Below are 20,209 nucleotides of genomic sequence, written 5' to 3'. Positions count from 1 at the left end.
GAAGATAAAAGAAAGGCCTAGGAAAACAAAGTCTTTAGACATTTATTGTTCTCAAGGATCGCAGTGTAAGTATAAACTAACTCTAAAATTTAAAAAGTTACAAATAGCATATGTTAGTATAACAAATTTAGCAAAAACTACTGAACTCCTAAAATTTCCAGACAAACACTTTTCCAAACAGATGAACTTAAATGCTTCCCACAAGAAACTGCCAACACCATAGGCACCTGACCAAGCAGGACAGCAGGTATGGATTTCCTAAGCCAAGAGCCACAAGCGCTGACATCCAAACAACAGACACCTGTCCTGGCACCTAGTAACTAACCAAGGGCACAGTAGCCTTAAATCCCTGGAAAACATGTCCTTTATTTTGGCCTGCTGCGCACACCTGTCATTTCAGGCATTTAGAAGGCTGAGATAGGATAATTACCAATTTAAGGGTTGCCCTACTTCAGACGCAAGTTCAAAGCCAGCATGAGTAGCAATGGGCAAATAGCATATGCTGTTTCCAAATAAACAAGGGGGGGGGAGGCTGGGGGGGGGGCACGGGTAGAGAGGTGGGAACAGGGCAGAGCAAGAACTAGAACATAGTCCCTGGTAGCCCAAGTCAATGAAATTAAGACACAGGACTCCGTACATACACACACAGTTTCCTTTGCAAAGCAGTTAGCTCCTTCCATGTTCAACACTTGGTGAACTGTAAAGCCGAAAAGTGACAGTGGGTCCCTCTGTCACTGGCCCCATAGGGCAGCTCCAGGCCTACAGGGTGGAAATCAGAGATCTACATACAGGGCCCCCCACCACCACCACCAGAGAGGGAAGTCCCTTCCCAGCCCTTCCCAGCCCACCCTCTGGACAGCCAGGGCTGTTTTAACTGGTCACACAGTGCGCACATTCTGAGCACTTCCTGCATGTATGGACTCACTGCCTCACAAAGCCCACACACGCCCAGTAACTCATCACAGACTGCAAGGGGTGGTCAGGGTGACACTTCACTGTGTGACCATGACTTCTGGTGTATCTGACTGAGTTTAAACACTTGAGCTGAACTTCACACGCACCATCTGACTCTTCTTCAGTTCAGTGTTGTCTCTAGATTCTAAGGAGCCCTAAGTAGATGAAGAGTCACAAGCAGCTTACACACTCAACCCCAAGATGAGACACCACAGGCTCTGTCTCCGTGGATGCCTAACTCTAGCTTCCTCCTGAATGGACTTATTCATGGAGACAGCTGGGAGACAGCCAGGAGGGGGAGGGACTATGCAGGCAGTTCATTCCTTTGTGGGGAAATCTAGATGGTGCACCCAAATTGACAATGTCCTGCTATGACACACTCACTGAACCCAAGTGCCGAAGGCCTGGTGACAGAAGCACACTGACTACAGACACCGCTCAGGAGACAGCCACGTAAACCAGACACCGTTCTCTAAAATCGACAGAACAAGAAGGCAGTAAGCAGCAGCCTCGGGTCTGAAGAGAAAAGGATCGTCCCAGGATGCGTGGGAAGCTCTAGGCCAATGCTGCAGCTCAGGGAGGAGGGACAGCTGGGGACGTGAGCAGGACCCACCCTCAGAACCTAACATACTCTCAAGGTGATGAGCAAACGAAGAACCCTGCTAGAGTCCTGGTGCAGAGACCCCAGGACACTGTGCCTTCCTCAGTCAGAGTCCGAACACAGCTGTGCAGATGCACACCAAGGCCTCCCAAGGGAATGCCACAAAGCTACCCACGGCCCCACAGAAACAAGCTCACCACGCTGCTCACTCCAACTACTGACCAGTACCACATACTACTTGCAGATACCTATTGAGTCTTCCACACTCCCCAGAAGACAGGCAAGATACACTGGTGTCTGCACAGGAACACAGAGCCACATACCCACTCACCTGCCTACAACAGTGCCACCAACCCTCACCCAGGGGGCTTAAGTGCTTGCTGACCTAGGTGGCCTCATCACCCTACCTGGCCTGAGTCTGCCAGTCACTAGCCTCACCTCTCCTCCTCTCTGCGCCTCAGGTACATGCTGGCTGCTGCAGGACCCCATGGACCTCACCCCAGTGGACACAGCTCCATCACACTATGCCTGGGAACCCAGAACATAGCTGTTCTCAGAGAGATGCAGACTTTGTGACCCACAGTGCTGAAGAAAGCCAAAGAAAAAGTCTCAGGCGGCATGGCTGGCTCTGAGTCACGAGACACAGCGCTGTCCAGTCATACAACAGTGCCACCCAGGAGGGCGGACACCCTCGGCAGCCACACAAACGTCCCTAAGACCTTCTGCCTTGAAACAAGCCAACTCCCACACTGTGCAGACACAGGCGCTGGCTTCATGGGAGGCAGTTAAAGGAACACTGGCATCTCAGACTTGAGATGTCCTGTGTGTCCCTTAAAAGTAACTAATCTACAGAGCTGGAGGTGCAGCTCAGTGACAGACGGCCTCCCTAGTCTTTGTGAGGCCCTGGGCTCCATCCTCAGCACTGTAAAAAAGTAAAAAACATCTATAAAATAACTGACTAACATACAAGAACACAAGGCATTAGGTCACTGCCTTAAGATCTCTCCAACTAAACCTTAATGTTCGCAATACAAGCCTGGTTTACAAGGGCAAGTGAAATGGCACATTTATCCTGTCCCAGTCTCGATTCTGCCAACCACCCCTACCACACACCTCCATAGAGTTCAGTCTTTTGTGTGTTTGTGTGGGTGTGCATGTGTGCACATATGTGAGTCTTCCTCAATCACTTTCTACTTTAGTTTTCTGAGACTGAGAAGGAACCTGGAACGCACGGATTCAGCCAGGGAGACTACCTCATTAGTGAGCTCTGGGAGCAACTGCCTCATCTCCCTGGCGCTCACCTGGCTTCCACATGGATGTTGGAGATCCAAACTCAGGGACCTTTTCTTGCCTTTCATAACCTCTTAACAACTAGAGCTTACATAACTGGCCGACAAGTGTGCTTTAATATCTACACCGCCAGTCCAGTCTATCTGAATTTTCAAAATGTGAATTGCTAAGCTGGACTCGGCACAATTTAGTGTCTGACAAGCAGTCTGTGTGCTCTGGGAGCAAGAAAGTGGTGGTGAAATAAGCAGCTGTAAAGGCTCCTACTGGCTCTGTACCTCTAGGGACAGCAGGGACCCACTCTAACATTACTGATTGAGCTGTGTGAGGGCTACTCTCAATTGTTATCCTGGATGATGAACTTCTGGGCTTGACAAAGGGTCATTATCATGACTGGGCTAAGGAAGTGGGAAGACCTGCCCACTCTGGGTGGTACCATTCCCTGAGCTGTGATCCTAGGCTGTCTATGAGGAAAGATGAGATAAGCACAGGCATTCATTACTCTCCCTCCCGATGGAGACCTCAGCATGGCTAGTTGCTTCTACCTCTGCTTTCTCACTTCCCCACCGTGATGGGCTGGAACCTGACACTGTGACCCAAAATAAGCCCTTCCTTAAGATGCTCTTGTCAGGCACTTTACCACAAGAACAGGAAAAGAAACTGAGACAATATCTTGATTTACACTTGCCTTTAATAACCTCCTGACACCTAGAACCTACTTAACTGACAGACAAGTGTGCTTTAATATCTACCTTTTAAAGCAAATAGGTTTACTACAGTATTCCTAACTCAGGACTCTACTAGGTTTGGGAGAGATATTTCTTCCAAATGTTAAAGTTTGACCAGATAAAGGGCTGAGAGACACAGCTCAGAGATTATAGCACTGGCTGCCCTTCTAGAGGACCTGGGTTCAATTTCCAGCACCCATTACAATTGTCTGTAACTCTGGTTCAAGGAAATCCAACACCCTCACGCAGACATATATGCAGGCAAAAAAACAAAAAAACAATGCACATAAAATAAAAATAAATAAAAAATTTTTAAATAAGGAAAATAACATTTTAAAAAAAGATTTACCAGACAAAAGTGGGTCTAAAGAATTCATGTCAAAAGAGTAGTGTTCAGGGACACAGCTGCCCACACTCACACCCACACCTCCTCTGCACTGTTCAGTCAGGCACTAGTTATGTAGACTCAGGCACAGCTGCACTCCAACCCGGCTAAGCAGCTTACTGTCCATAGCTAGACACCCAGCCTCCCTGCTTCCTTCTTTTATACAAGGAACCTTCCTGGTTATGACAATTCTGAGTTAGGTAGTAGGAAAAGCTGCCTACCCATCACCTAACACACCCCACCACCAACACTATCACTCGAGGCTTCTCTTTGAGGGACTTTTAAAGTCAGGAGGTCTCTGGCATTCCCTGGGGTTAGGTTAAGTCACTTACTCCCTCACTCACCATGCTGGGCTCCTGATGCCACCTGAAACTGCAGCCTGTGTCATCCTGGCCCACATAGCACAAGCAATTACACAGAAACAGCAGGGAGAAAATGTGTTGCAGGAGCTGGCAGGTGTCCAACTTGCCCAGAAACTGTAGCTAGGGCACAAGAAGTGAGGCACTCCCAGGAGAGCCAGGACCTCCTGCTGCAGGTCTCTTAAAGCTCACCTGTCAGACACCCAAAGCCATAGGATGAGCATTGCCCTTCACTGTCTCTGAATGCTCAGTCCCCAGTAAGGGTTAGGAGGGATAGCCTTGTTGAAGAAGGTGAATTACTGGGGACAAGCAGGCTTTAAGGTTCCAAAAGGCCATGCCAGTTAGTATGAGCTTCCTCCTCCCCCATTTTCCCCCCTCTCCTCCTCTCATTCCTCCTCTTCCCCTCTCTCCCTCCTTCCTTTTTTTTTTTAATTAGGTATTTTCCTCATTTACATTTCCAATGCTATCCCAAAGGTCCCCCATACCCTCCCCCCTACTCCCCTACCCACCCACTCCCACTTTTTGGCCCTGGCGTTCCCCTGTACTGGGGCATATAAAGTTTGCAAGTCCAATGGGTCTCTCTTTGCAGTGATGGCCGACTAGGCCATCTTTTGATGCATATGCAGCTAGAGTCAAGAGCTCCGGGGTACTGGTTAGTTCATAATGTTGTTCCTCCGATAGGGTTGCAGTTCCCTTTAGCTCCTTGGGTACTTTCTCTAGCTCCTCCATTGGGGGCCGTGTGACCCATCCAATAGCTGACTGTGAGCATCCACTTCTGTGTTTGCTAGGCCCCGGCGTAGTCTCACTAGAGACAGCTATATCAGGGTCCTATCCACACAATCTTGCTAGTGTATGCAATGGTGTCAGCGTTTGGAGGTTGATTATGGGATGGATCCCTGGATATGGCAGTCTCTAGATGGTCCATCCTTTTGTCTCAGCTCCAAACTTTGTCTCTGTAACTCCTTCCATGGGTGTTTTGTTCCCAATTCTAAGAAGGGGCTAAGTGTCCACACTTTGGTCTTCGTTCTTCTTGAGTTTCATGTGTTTTGCAAATTGTAAATTATATCTTGGGTATTCTAAGTTTCTGGGCTAATATCCACTTATCAGTGAGTACATATCATTTGAGTTCTTTTGTGATTGGGTTACCTCACTCAGGATAATGCCCTCCAGGTCCAACCATTTGCCTAGGAATTTCATAAATTCATTCTTTTTAATAGCTGAGTAGTACTCCATTGTGTAAATGTACCACATTTTCTGTATCCATTCCTCTGTTGAGGGGCATCTGGGTTCTTTCCAGCTTCTGGCTATTATAATAAGGCTGCTATGAACATAGTGGAGCATGTGTCCTTCTTACTGGTTGGAACATCTTGATATATGCCCAGGAGAGGTATTGCGGGATCCTCCGGTAGTACCATGTCCAATTTTCTGAGGAACTGCCAGACTGATTTCCAGAGTGGTTGTACAAGCTTACAATCCCACCAACAATGGAAGAGTGTTCCTCTTTCTCCACATCCTCGCCAGCACCTGCTGTCACCTGAATTTTTGATCTTAGCCATTCTGACTGGTGTGAGATGGAATCTCAGGGTTGTTTTGATTTGCATTTCCCTAATGATTAAGGATGCTGAACATTTTTTCAGGTGTTGAACATTTTTTCAGGTGTTTCTCAGCCATTTGGTATTCCTCATGTGAGAATTCTTTGTTTAGCTCTGAGCTCCCTCCTTCCTTCTTGAGGATCAGGGGTAAGCACTCAGCTGCTGCTCCAGTGCCTGCCTGCCTGGCCCCATGCTCCTCACCATGATAATCACAGACTGTAGCCCTCTGGAACTGAGAACCCAGTAAAGAGTTCCTTTTGTAAGTTGCCTTGGTCATAGTATCTTTTCAAAGAAACAGAAAAGTAACTAGAGATGTGGGATATAAAAGAAATCTTGACCAAAGTGAAAGGCAAAAGATCAGATGAAGCAAGACCTGGACTGGCAGTGTCTGCAGTAGCCTCTCTGTCTTCTGTGGCCCAGCACTCAAGAGGCTGCAGGGAGCAGAGGAAAAGCCCAATGTCACTCAGGAACATAGGAGAAAGCACAGGAGTGTCTCCCAGCTTCCAATGTGTCTGTTTCGGACACGGGTAGATTACAACTACTGACTGCACCCTATCACTCAGTCTGCATAAGTATGTCAAGGGAAAGCCACACTGCATTCTTTCCACACTAGACATCAGTTAGTTAGCAACACAATGTGCTCAGAATGGAAGCTGCTAAGTGAGCAGACTCCAGTGACGAGTGAGGACACATCCTAAACTGGTAAGGGTCTTGGAGTAGGGCATCCAAGTCCTTCCTGGATCCTCATGGGAAAGATGCCTGTCATCATCATGCTATGCGTGGAGCCAGTAGTTTCACTGTCAGGATACACCAAGCTCAGACAAAGTAGATCTTGTCAAAAGCACGCCTCTTATGACCCAGTCACTAGATTAGGATCTCGTGAACATCCTCAGAAACCACCAGGAGACCTGCCTACAAACAGAATCTGCCATGCATTTTGTTTCTAAATGTGCTGCCTGGTACTGTGGAAACCTCTACAGGACTTCAGCAGGCACTCAGAGGCTAACTGCAAACTCTTCACATTGCAAGGCCAATGCTAGCAGTACCAACAGCATACTGCAGGTCAATCCTCCGACAGCCAGCAAGCAGTTCATCTCCCAACCACTCCATAGCTAAGCAGCAAGGACAATAAGAGCCAGCACAAATACCCCTTCCACGGCACCACACCATCAGCACCTTAACTAGGCTGCCAGCATCAGGACATCCAGTCAAGAGCTGAGTGCATGCCACAGGGACAAGCTTCAGGTGCAAGAACCTGACCTGACAGCTGACAGCACTTATCACATGTCAGAGTTTCAGCTAGGCAGCTGAAGGCCAGCAAAACCACAGCAGGAGAGTCAAGGGCACTACATTATAAATAACACCTGTCTGGTTGGGCTGGAGAGATGGCTCTACAATTAAGAGCACTGACTGCTCTTCCAAAGGTCCTGAGTTCAATTCCTAGCAACCATATGGTGGCTCACAACCGTCTATAATAGGATCTGATGCCCTCTTCTGGTGTGTCTGAAGACAGCTACAATGTACTCATATAAATAAAATAAATAAATATTAAAAAAAGAAAGAGCAAGCCAAGGTCTAAAAAAGATCTAAAAGATTTTTTTAAAATAAATAACAGCTATGTACTGGTCAGATACTCTAGGGCAGTGATTCTCAACCCTTTAACCCAGTTCCTCATGTTGTGGTGATCCAACCACAGAATTCTGTTGCTACTTCATAACTGTACTTTGCTACTGTTATGAACTGTAATATAAATCTCTGTGTTTTCCAATGGTCTTAGGTGACCCCTGTGAAAGAATCACAGCTCACAGATTGAGAAGCACTGGTCTAAGTGATGCCTCTCACTCCATGGACACTAATGCAGACACAGTCAAGAAAGACAAGAGCAAAAAACCAAAACCAACCAGAACGTATAAAAGTAAAGGATATCTAATCCACTCCAACTAGGCCCACTGGCACCTGAAGCATGTAAGGATTTGAAGTCATGCCCTTCACCTTTTTAAGCCTTACTTTTAAACACTCAATAGCCACAGCACCTGACTGTGACAAGACTGCAGTCCTGTGTGTGCAGAGCACGCCTTCCTGTTCTAGGACACGTGAGACGCTGTCTGCGGTTACTCACCACGTTGTAATAGCTCTTGTTGATGGCAGTCGTATCGAACCCTTTGGGAGGGCTCTTCAAGGTCCCTGATTTGGGTGACACGGGCTTCTCTGCAATTAAAAAAGTAGAAGGACGCTTTATTGGTCAAAGCCAAGGTAGCAATCACACCAGGCGTCCATGCCAAAGCCGCCCCTAAACACCAACCCGAGAGGAGGTGGAGGAAGGGCCTAGAACAGCGCTGAGGAGCAGTCCACTTTCTCACGCGGGAACCCAAGGTCACTCTTGCACCCACCCCACTCTCCCAGGCTGGCGTGGAAGCATCTGAGAAATTACACTCGGCAGTGCCAGGAAAGGTTCAGCTACACCTACAGCTTCACAGGGTCATAAATATAAAATGTTCCACAAGCAGAATTAGAGAAATGTTAGCAGGCATATAAGGGTCTCAAAACACCAAGACCCAGAGTTCTGGGAACTCCACATGCTAAAACAGTGGCAGGTGATGGGCTTCTAAACAACCAACACGTATGCAGACACACGGGAGAAAAGACTCGCTCAGCAAGAGACTCCTGCTGGGCTGCAGCACACCTGTAAGTGGTCCATGCTTAGGATGCTGCCACCTGCCACCATCCACAGCTTCCCCACGCTCCTGGGAGAAGGCATGGAAGCAGCAGTGTTCTGTGTCACCCATCTGTCTGTATCTAGCAGGGCTTCCATGTGCATGTCTCCTACTTGCTCTCTGGGATGGGGAAGTCTACCTGCCACTCACTGTTTGTAATGGGGGAAGAGAAGGGGATGGATCCACTGATCTTGGGGTGTTGTTGGCTCTGTGGGGTAGCTGGATGGTACATGCAGTCTAACAGTGGCTCTGTGGGTCAGGATGGGAGACACACTGCCACCTTTCCACCCCAGATACTCGATTATTGCCTCCCTGTAATAATCCTGCTGTGTGAATTCTGGTCACTGAGCAGAGGAATTCTATCCCTCTGAGTGTGAGGAGGCACCTGTCCAGTCTCTCTCTGACTCTCCTATTCTCTGCTCACACTTCCTCCCACTACCATCTCATAGCACCAGGCTCTCAGACTATTTCCATACCCAACATTTCCAGGCTACAGGTCCTAAAGCCAAGCTTTACCCTTGAGTTCCCCACCATGGGACTGCTTGCCTAAATGCTCACGCAGTACCTCACCGTCAAGTGTTCCCACACAGTTGAGAGAAATGACAAAACAGAAGGCATTCTCTCTGGATGGAGACTCACCCAGGAGAAACTCCTCTCTTTTCCTAAGTGTAAGTAAACAGAGGAGCCCAGTGCTTCTGGCTGAGCCCCATCCTTTGCACAGGCAGACTCAGCAGGGTAGTGGGAGTCTAAGCTGTGAGAGAGACGCTTTGTATCCATGGTAGTGGTGATTTAAGCCTGGAAAATCTAGAGTTTGGGCAAGGATGTGGTCAAGAGTGACCACTGATCCCCAACCCTTGGAGAAAGCACACCTGTAAGCTCATGGCCAGCATAGGAGCTTACAATCTAACAGCAAAGCGTAGAATTTCTAAAGTCTCTTCTCTCTTCTTTTATTTAAACCTCAGAAGGCATCACCTAGTCAATAAAATTCAGTATTTACTACAAGAACCAAGAGAAAGTTTTTCACAATGAAGTTTCAGGCTACAATGTAAATGAACAAGAACCAGAAAGAGTGGGTGGGCTATCCTCCTACTCCCTCTGAGGACTGCTACAAAGCACAGGATGGATAGGAAGTCTATGACCCTGTGTACTAACACATCCTACCATCAGCTCTCAAAGGCCATGAGCCATGTCCATGGAGCCCCCACGACCAGAGAGACTGCAGCCAACCTCAGAGCTCTGCTAAAAGCAAGCAGAACTAGAGCAAGAGGACTACCAAGAGCCATTCCTCATTCCAAACACAGTGTCCACATACTCAGTATCAGCACAGATGTGTGTGTGAAAGGACACAGAGAGACAGGCCCAAAGAAGAGTTTATATCACTCCTGAGGACCCAGTACAATAAGCAAAATAGAACTTTTGATAACAATAATCACAAAAAGCAGCCTTGATGCTTCTACCAACTGGCTTAGAGACTTCGAGGAAGGACGCTGAGCACACACGGCATATGGATGTAATTCCCTTAAAGCACCTGGGTAACATGAAACCCCATGTAAAACAGGACCTCTAAGCACTTGACATTCACATCTGTTCTCAGCAGCCCAGATCAGCCCCTAGGATGGTCATCTGTGGCCACAGCACAGAATCATGCTGACTACACATGAATCTCGTGCCTCCACATTCATTCTGCAACAGTAAACCCAGTACCACTGGCCCCCAGAACCTCCTGTCTCCTCCTCCCTTCTCCCTTGAACTGAGGGATATGTGTGTGCATTAATCACACGCACTGCTTGTATGGATAAAATACAATAGAAATCCATACACAGTACACATCCAAAAATGGTGCACATAAAAGCTGCATAGCAACTATGCACCTTCTGTAGCACTGTACACACCAGAAACTACATACATTATGGTCTGCCAATTAAAGATTCTTACAGACTCCTGGACAGGCCTGTGCTGCAAAGTTTGTCAACTTGACACAAGCTAAGGGGAAAAAAAAATCTCATTAAAGAAACTGCTTCCTGGGGGCTGGAGAGATGGCTCAGCGGTTAGGAGCACTGACTGCTCTTCTGAAGGTCCTGAGTTCAATTCCCAGCAATCACATGGTGGCTCACAACCATCCGTAATGAGATCTGACGCCCTCTTCTGGGGGGTCTGAAGACAGCTACAGTGTGCTTGCATATAGTAAATAAATAAATCTTTGGGCTGGAGCAAGAGGGGCCAGAGAGAAAAAAAAGTGTCTGAAGACAGCTACAGTGTACTAACATATAATAAATAAATAAAGCTTTTGAAGAAGAAAAGAAACGAAACTGCTTCCATCCACTGAGTAAGGGCGGTTCCCCTCCGTGGCCTCTGCTTCTGTTCTTGCCTCCAGGTTCCTTCCCTGTTTGAGATCCTGCCTTTATGGTTAGAATGAGTAACACAATCGTCCTTTACCTCCCCAGGTTACTTTTGGTCATGGTCTGTGTTCACAGAGAAACTACTGAAAACAAGCCAGGCGCGGGCCAAGTCTCACCACACGAGGGAGACAGTCAGTCACTGTCATCCTTTCTGAGAGAGGCAGGGCAGCTGGGGGGGGGGGGAGCTGGGGGGGGGAGCTGGGGGGGGGAGCTGGGGGGGGGGGAGAAAACAGAAGAAGCCTTTGGCTTTTTTGTTTGCACAAAAGCTGTAAATCAAACCAAAACGGGATGCAAAGTAAAAAGTTTCAGCCAGGGAAATGGACTCGGGCTTCTGTTCAGTGAGGAGTGACCGTGAGCTTCAGTCAGGGGTGCTTTCAAACTGACGGCTTTCTGCTCAGAACACTAAGCACCAACTATAAATTATAAACGGAATCCAATCCCACGATTACAACACCAAATAAACTACTGGAAAATACAATACTAAAATGTAACTATCTAACTCTAGGACTCAACTGCTGGCTACAAAGACATTGTTGAATTTTTTTTTAATAGTGTGTTTTTACACCAATCTGCCTGAACTACCAATATTTAGAATCTGACTGGCTTAACTTTTTTTTTACAATCAACTCATATTAAGAGAATTCTGTAAGTAGGAGCTATTCCCAAAAGAGGCTACTCTCCTGTCTCATTGTCAAGCAGAGGGCATCCAGCATAACACTAATATGCAAAATTGCGGTATTTCTTGTATTTACGGGGGTGGGGGCTGTAGGTCTCAATTTGACACAAAAACTATGAATTCAACTTGCCTCGCTGAGAACAGTATTCCTGAAGAGGGGTGTGCTGTGGATCAAACCCACATACAAGTTAGGTACGTGCTCCAGCACTGAGCTCATCCCCAGTCCCCATTATACATCTTTGACACCAGGGTAGCCTGGGTACATTTTAAACTGGCACAGAGACACAAACTCATAAATAAGGTGTAAGTGTAAGGAGGGTGGCGTGAAGGACTTGGCACTTACACACACACAACACTGGCCCTTCCTGAAGCTTCCTCTTTCCCCACACTCCACACACAAAGTACAACAGCAACCCCACATGCAAGGCACACTCTATGCATGCTGCCAAGAGACAGCATTAAATTTCTATATCTTTGAAATATTTCCAGAAGTCATATGAAGAGGACGCTGGGACTGCCATGCTCACCTAGTAGCATTTCTTATACTAGGCGAACTAAAAATTCTGCAAGGAGAAGTATCTGAGAAGTAAAAATGTCACAAGACACTCCTACTACAGCAATTCACGCCAGAGACCACAGATACAGCCGCATGACTTAGACAAACCAGACTGAACAACTACCTCCCCTGAGCAGGTCTCTACGCCCAAGGCACCCTGCTTACAGCATGAGGGACTCTCCCACAAAAGCCCTGCCTATGACATCTTTTTACTTGTTTTGTATTTAAACAAGAAAATCTTAACCAAGTGCAACAAGAAAGCAAGATCACACACACACACACACACACACACACACACATGCGCGCGCGCGTGCACGCGCAGACGTGTGGTACACCCCTTGAAAATGAGTAGCCATTTTCCCCAGGCTTGCTTTTTTTTTTTGTCTTTTTTTTTTTTTTTGTCTTTTTTTTTTTTGGTTTTTTTTCGAGACAGGGTTTCTCTGTGTGGCCCTGGCTGTCCTGGAACTCACTCTGTAGACCAGGCTGGCCTCGAACTCAGAAATCCGCCTGCCTCTGCCTCCCGAGTGCTGGGATTAAAGGCGTGCGCCACCACGCCGGCTCCCAGGCTTGCTCTTGACACAAGCAGTGATCCATACAAGAGAATAACCAAGGGATGCCCGCATCAGGAAGGACAGTACCGAGTCTCATGAACAACGAAACTCAATACTGCTGCCGAGTCGCTGAGCTCCATCAGCCTGGCACTGATGACAAGGATGCATTAAACCATTCTCCCCAGACACAGAGCTTTCGATTCCAAGACACAAATCACAGCTAAGTGGCAATGAAAATGGACTGAAAGCTGCTACTCACCCCTGAAAGATTTGTCATGAACAAAGTGTCAATAACAGGAAACAGGAAAATCAACATATTTTCATAGAAAAAAATGGCAGAAATTAGCTGCCTGTGACTAACTGGTTGAAGAAATCTATCAATGACAGTAATAAAACACAGCCTGGCCCAGGCCATTGGAAAGCACCAGTTTTAACATAACGCAGACTGGTGACAACACAGACTGGTGACAACACAAACAAGCAAGTGGCGGCTACAGGAGCACACACCTGTGAACCTGGTGAGTCAAAAGGCTGAGGCAGGAGAATCACTTGAGCTCGGGAGTTCCAAGATTACCTGGACATCATGTCCATAGACTCTGTCTCAAAAAGCAAGAGACAACAATTAACAGACCTAAGAGGTTTTTCTTAGGAAAACAACTGGGAAATGTCATGATCTGATACAAAGCCAGTTTATAATTATGGGGCCTTTATCCAGCATCCCAAGGTACAGGGGAAGATGAAGTTCACTCCACTGAAGACCAGACGCTTTCTCTGCACTTAATGGAGAACAGGCACTCAAGACTAGAATAGTCACATCCTTAGGCTTCTCCCAAAGTCAGGTTTAGCCACTCACCACTTGGCTTGATCTCTCGAACGTAGTTGCTGGGGAACCAGCCGGTCCTGCCATTGTGTGTGCCCTCCCACCAGCCTCCTTCCTCCACTCGTGTGACATGGATGACATCACCCTTTGAGAAGGAGAGTTCATCTTCATTGGTCTGCTGGAAGTTAAACTTGGCTCGTACTACCAGTTGGCTGTTGGTGTTATCAGTCATGTCCTAGAAGACAGGTGGGAGGAGTGGGAGAAATTTCCATGAAGTATGGTCTACTTTCCGATAAAAGTTACACTTCACTGTCATAAAGATGGCCAACACATTTGTATAAATGCTCCAAACTCCAACAGCAGGAAAGCACCAGGCATGGTGGTGTACGCCTTTACTCCCAGCACGAGGCGGAGCAGAGACAGAGAGGTACGTGGATCTGAGTTCCAGGCCAGCCAGTGCTACAAAGCAAGACCCTGCTTCAAAAATAAACAAACAGTAGAAAGTGTCTTTAAGAAGCTTAAAGCTCCTGATCTCCTTGTGCACCTTGACCAGTCAGACTGCAACCCAGGAGGGAAGGGACTCTGCACTCCCACTCCTGCAGGCAGGCAGGGAGGCAGGCAAACAGGCAGGCAAGCAGGCAGGCAGCCAGCCAGGCAGACAGGCAGCCAGGCAGGCAGGCAGGCAGGCTTCCTTGCTCTCGCTCCTGTATGCTCGAGCTTGCACGTTCTCTCCCTCACTCCCTCCTCCCTCCCCTCCCCCATCACTGTGCCTATCTCTACCTTGAAAATTAATCTCTATACATGTGGACATACTTCCAACTACATAAAGCCACAATGTACACTTGAGTCACTAATTTTTAGGTTATTCCCAATGTTTGTCTATATACCCCACAGTGTTTCTCATATCTCATAAAAGGCTGCCTTAAAAATATTCATATATCCACTTTTCATTGCAAATATAAAAAAGTATGTTAAATTCTAGTACTGGGACATTCATAAAAACATTTAAACTTTAACAGATATTTCTAAACTGATCTCCAAAAGAGTTCCACAAACTTACACCAAGCAACATGCCCTTCAGTACAAAGATCCCTCCTTTTAAGATTTTAAAAAGCATTTTTTCCGGAAAGAGTAACAGAAAAACAGCACCTCACATCCTGGATGGTGCTCAGAGACAGCACTTCCAGGCCTCTGAACAGAGAAGAGCAAGCTTGTGTGTGTGTGTGTGTGTGTGTGTGTGTGTGTGTGTTTATCATCTCTCCTTCCACCCAGCTTGGCGAGGCTCTGGAGAGGCTGAGAAGTAAAAATCTACCATCAAGCGACCAAAAAGACAAACCCCTAGACCAGCCTCTCCCCACCACACAGAAACAGAGTCAACACATAAAATCTACACCTATATCTCTAGGGACCAGATACCACACACCATCTACTGCACTGTGGGCTCATTTGACCTGCTTCTTGGGATGAGCCAAGGCTGACAGGATGCCCTGTCACCACAGCCCACTGGCATCCATGAAGACTAGCCAGGAGTCCTGGCCACCTCCCTACTGGCCCGATGTGAGCACACTGGTGTTTTCTGGCCCTCCACCCACTCAGACAGCAGACTGGCACAGGACCCCACAGCATCCCTTGCCACAGTGTAAAAGACACAACAGAAGATGTCCCCACTGCACAGAGGACTTGATTCTTTTCAGAAAAGGGTGCTCAGTGGACGATGGTCAATGATGAGCTACTCCAGATGAAAGGAAGCTAAGACAGCAGAAAGAGCATTTCACTCTCACATGTCCCAAGTGGTTTAGAAAATGGCCCGGGAGGATGACATCTAAGGCACTGAAGGAGCCTGGACAATCTTCCATGGATGCTGTACTAATAAAACTGTGTGAGTGTGGCTTTGGCATAATTTCCTACGGCACAGTTTGCCAACTTGGAGACTGGTACCAGAGCAGTGTCAGGAAAGCATCAGAGTCTAGGGTCCCCAGCTCCAAGAAAGGGGGAAATGCCATTACAATCTAGTCATTCCTCCCAGAGACGAGGGACATGGGAGTGATGCTCACACTAACCCCGCCACGCTGAGAGCCACACTGGGTACTACAGCCACACTCAGCTATCAGTGGATGGACACTCAGACCCAAACATTCAACAGCATCAGAGTTCAAAAGGCAAAGCATGACAGTGCATCTCACCCATGAGAAAACCCTCATCTGAAGCCCACAGAGCATGTAGCCCGTGCTGAGAGTCGCCTACACACTAGTAAAATGGCTTTTAAAAACATAAGAGGAATGTGTCAGAAATCCACACTTAGATTCTGAGCAAGAAATACCTGTTGTCCCTTTCACTATGCCAATTGTGTGTTTTCTTGTTCTGAGAAGTTTCACATTTCCTCTTGGGGAACAAGGGCTGCCATCCCCCCAACAGCACCAGGACAGAGGCTGCAACCTCCTCCCCCACACACACATTCTCAGTCCAGGGCAGCCAGAGCTGACTGAGGAAGGCTTAGGAAGCAGGCTTTAGGCAGAGAAAGAGCTGACTTCAGTCTTCTGCTCTAAGGGAGTTGCACGGCTTAGCAGGTGCCCCCACCACGCAATCTTTCCAGCCAGTGGGATGGATGGCAGTCCCGATTCCCCAAGAGTCTCAGAGAAACTGGAAGCACTCCTGCTATGAGTCAAATGAGCAAGTCCTTCCAAAGGCTTAACAGGACACGGTTTCCCATGTGCTCTAACGTAACTCAAAAAGGAAGTTGTGGGGTCTGCTAATGGGATCTTAAGGAGTTCACGAGATTGAGTTTGGGTGGCTTCAGAGGGATGTAAAAAACAAAAAGAGGCGTAAGGATACAGCTGAACACAGCCCTGAGCGCCTCTGAGTGCTGTGCATCCTCACTGTAGTGCCTGCCCCACAACCTGGGGCCTGCCCTGTTCTCCTGGCAGCAGGCTCCTGAATCATGCTCTCTCTGTGGAGCCAGGTTTATGCATAAAGGTGATGTTTATTCTCAAATTCATGTGCACAGCGAGCGATTACCTGAGGGCTGGATGTCAAAGCATTCACCTCTCTAGAGAAGCAGCTGCAGCCTTCAGGATAAACCCAGATAAGCAAGTGTCCAAGAGCACTTGGCTCAGTATCTGTGGAGTCCAGTGAAAAGCACATGCCACCACACACAGCAGGAGCCACCCAGCAACGCCAGGAGCCCAAGGTGTCCCACATCCCGTCTGCATGGGCTCACGGATCCTCCCAAGCACTTTTGCAGACCCTTGTGCCCAAAATGTCTTTGAATCAAAAAATAAAACATCTTACTTACCAAGCTTCGGTACTGGCTCTGAAGCAATTTTGAAGTCCTACTGTGTGAAGACTGGGATCCCAGGGAATCAAAAGACTTTATCCGATGGGACGAAGGCCGAGCACACACAGAATCACTTCCTAGTCCAATGTCTGAAAAGGTGGAACACACACAAGAAGTGCTGAAGGCCTGATACCATGTGCCTTCAACACACACTGGGTCTAAAACCGGGCCAGTGTGGAGGGACACACCAGAAGTCCACAACAAAGCAGGCCATTCACACTAACAAAGAGCAGATTCTTCTGCTCCGTAAATGACGCGGTCATCCCCCAATTACCTCTCCAGGAGCAGTCTGCAGACGACTGACTTACTGGTTCTCTAATGTCATTCACGCCAGTCTATAGATGTCTGGAACAACAGGAACTGCTCAACGAGGAACTGCCAGGCACTTAAGTCTCCAGCACACAGCACACATGCCCTTCTCCAAGACCACACGCCACACAAGCCACACCGTGGAGGCAGGGATGAACAGCCACATGTCATATAAGCCAGTCATGTCTGAAGACAGCACACACAGAAGTAGCTGGCAGAGGCTACCCAGGCATGCACCACAGCACAGCCCACCGCTGACCAAAAATCATTGTGGGACTCAAGGCCACACTAAACAAGGGACTTGGAAACCAACTGTACTGGCTGGTTTTGTGTGTCAACTTGACACAGCTGGAGTCATCACAGAGAAAGAAGCTTCAGGTGAGGAAATGCCTCCATGAGATCCAGCTGAAAGGCATTTACTCAATTGGTGGTCAAGGGGAGGGAGGGCTCATTGTGGGTGGGACCATCTCTGGGCTGGTAGTCCTGGGTTCTATAAGAGAGCAGGCTGAGCAAGCCAGGGGAAGCAAGCCAGTAAGTCACATCCCCCCATGGCCTCTGCATCAGCTCCTGCTTCCTGACCTGCTTGAGTTCCAGTCCTGACTTCCTTGGTGATGAACAGCAGTATGGAAGTGTAAGCTGAATAAACCCTTTCCTCCCCAACTTGCTTCTTGGTCATGATGTTTGTGCAGGAATAGAAACCCTGACTAAGACACCAACATTGTGAGTGGTAAGGAGTGTGAAAGTACCACATGCTCTGAATCTTAACCGTGTACCAGTGAAGACACAGCCACACCCCAGCAGTGGCACAGCCCAGTGTTCTGAACCAACAGCCCCCACTCCTGCTGTAAAGTCAGGAGGCAGGAGATGCAGGGCTCAGGGAAAGGGCAGCTGAGGAGTGAAGGCTCCCTGCACCAGGAAGTGCTGCCCCAGCACTCACAGACCACCATCAGCGGAAGGTGAAATGCCAAATGAACAAATGAACAAAGGCTCATTTTACCTTGAGGACAGAAAACCAAAGCCATGAGCCTTCACATCCTCAATGGGAGGACACCTAAAGAGTCTTACCTGCTGTCACTTTATTTAGTGTCACCAAGGAGCTGAGGACCTTGTTAAAGTTCTGCCCCTGATACAAATCATTTGCATCAAAAGTCTGAAAGAAGAAAATAAAGCAAGAAAATTAGTACTGAGTTTTATGCTAGCACAGAATAAACAAAACTCCCGACAATATGTGGTTTCACATGGTCAGCAGCATTGTCTGAAAAACCCAAGAGACAGCACAGCCTCCAAGTGGCTCCCTGGGAAAGGAGTCCATTGGAAGTCCCTTGTGAGGATCTCCTTATGGGGCATCAAGCCCTTGGAAGAGCACCAAACCTAACTCGGCTCCCTTTAGTACCCAGGTGAGGCGAAAGCCAGGATGTGGGCCAGGAGCCAACAGTTAATGGTACCCAGGAAAGGCTCATGGTAGCTTGTAATCCTCTCTCCTTAGACCATAAAAGCCCATGGACATGCCAAGGATGCTCTCTTCCAGCATGGAAGGGAGGTAAACTAAATTCACCCCACTGCACACAAGGACATGCAGACACAGGGAAGCACAGAGGATGACAGCCAACGGGTGGGAGATAAAGCGGATCCCAGAGGAGAGACAGGGTAGGGCCTCTGAGCAGAGTTCTGAAGAACCTAGGCTATAGGCAGCCCACTCTGACCCGGAGTTAGTCACACCACAAGCTTAAGGCAGGAAGAGAAGATGCATGAGCTAGCCTGATTATAAGACATCTGAAAACCAAATGTGTGTGAGCATACGTGTATGTGTACCAGTGTGTGTGCATTTGTGTGTTATGTGGATGTACCACCAACCTAAATCTAGGAGAGAGAACATACAAAAGATGACCTGGTTAACCACGTCTGGCTTTTGTTTGGAGGCTCGAGAGCGTGTGTGTGTGTGTGTGTGTGTGTGTGTGTGTGTGTGCATGTGCATGCTTGCAGATATGCTAAAACACTGACATTCTGATAACCAAATCCTCCAACACTGTATCCTAGAAAAACCTCACTGGTACAAATTATAGAAAGAAAAGCCTGGATGCCAAAATATATCCCGTATTGTTTCTCTCTTGAAGCAAACTGGAACCATCTTGGTTCTCTGCCTGGGATGAACACCTATGGGCTGGCACTGTACCTCGCCCTCCTCGCCTCCATCTGCAGTCTTTCTCAGTGCCAGGAACTCCCTCCTCCGCCCCCTTCCTGCCTCCCACACCCTACCCCCTTCCCCTTCCTGCTGAGCCTTACTCATCTTCCTTCCTGAAGGAGAGGAGCAGGCCTGAGCCTTCCTGAGCTCCAGAAATCCCCCAAGTACACTGATCACAAGGAAAACTTTGTGGCCAGTGTTGATGTGTGCATTCCACTCTAGAGCGTAAAGCCCAAAGAAGCAGACCAGACCACACATTTCACACTGCCTAGTTAATGCATACCTGACCAGGACTCCGTGGATCTGTGGGGCACTCATCCAGAGAGTCAGATGTAGCTCAAAAAAGAGGCTGAGGGTCAAAACTGTTCTAAAAAGGATGTTGCTGAAAGCTCCCAAGAACCAAACCAAAGCACAAACGGTAATATGTCAGGAAGCCCTCTGAGCCTCCAGGCTGAGCCCTCAGAACCTTTATGACTACAGTCTTGATTCCTGGGCTGTAACACCTGTGCCCAACAGAAAGCCAGTCCAAATGAGAACTCTGTCTAAGCTTACCTCCCTCCCTGTTCAGATTTTTAAGAGTCCCATATGAGTTAAGTTATATCTTTTTAAAGAATAAAATGACTGTCCTGCCTAGGCCTGTTTTCTCATGCAAACGTGAAGCCCCCTGAGTTATAAACTGCTGCAGCGATGGTCTATCCTTCAGCTCTCAGTTCTAACCCTGTGCCTGGAAGACTCAAGCTACGGCATAATCCCCAAGAAACA

At 47.9% G+C, this 20,209-nt stretch overlaps 1 protein-coding gene across 14 annotated transcripts in view; it reads right to left on the bottom strand.

Moving 5' to 3' along the window:
* Arhgef7 (Rho guanine nucleotide exchange factor (GEF7)) overlaps positions 1-20,209 on the bottom strand; it is a 107,219-nt gene that overhangs the window by 35,650 nt on the left and 51,360 nt on the right. For 11 of the 14 annotated variants that reach the window (XM_006508844.3, XM_030243676.1, NM_001372321.1 and 8 more), the window contains 4 exons: positions 18,331-18,415; positions 16,915-17,045; positions 13,656-13,857; positions 8,026-8,114 (listed from right to left, as the gene is read on the bottom strand). In XM_006508844.3, the coding sequence (XP_006508907.3) occupies positions 8,026-8,114; positions 13,656-13,857; positions 16,915-17,045; positions 18,331-18,415 (507 nt within the window). Of the gene's footprint in view, positions 1-1,984; positions 2,973-8,025; positions 8,115-13,309; positions 13,399-13,655; positions 13,858-16,914; positions 17,046-18,330; positions 18,416-20,209 lie in introns of those variants that run through there. The other 3 variants (XM_030243677.1, NM_001372325.1, XM_017312901.2) reach the window with 3 other exon arrangements.

The sequence above is a fragment of the Mus musculus genome, chromosome 8 (genome assembly GCF_000001635.26).
Source record: "Mus musculus strain C57BL/6J chromosome 8, GRCm38.p6 C57BL/6J".
Taxonomy (NCBI): Eukaryota; Metazoa; Chordata; class Mammalia; order Rodentia; family Muridae; genus Mus; species Mus musculus.
This window is presented reverse-complemented; position numbering and strand designations above follow the sequence as displayed.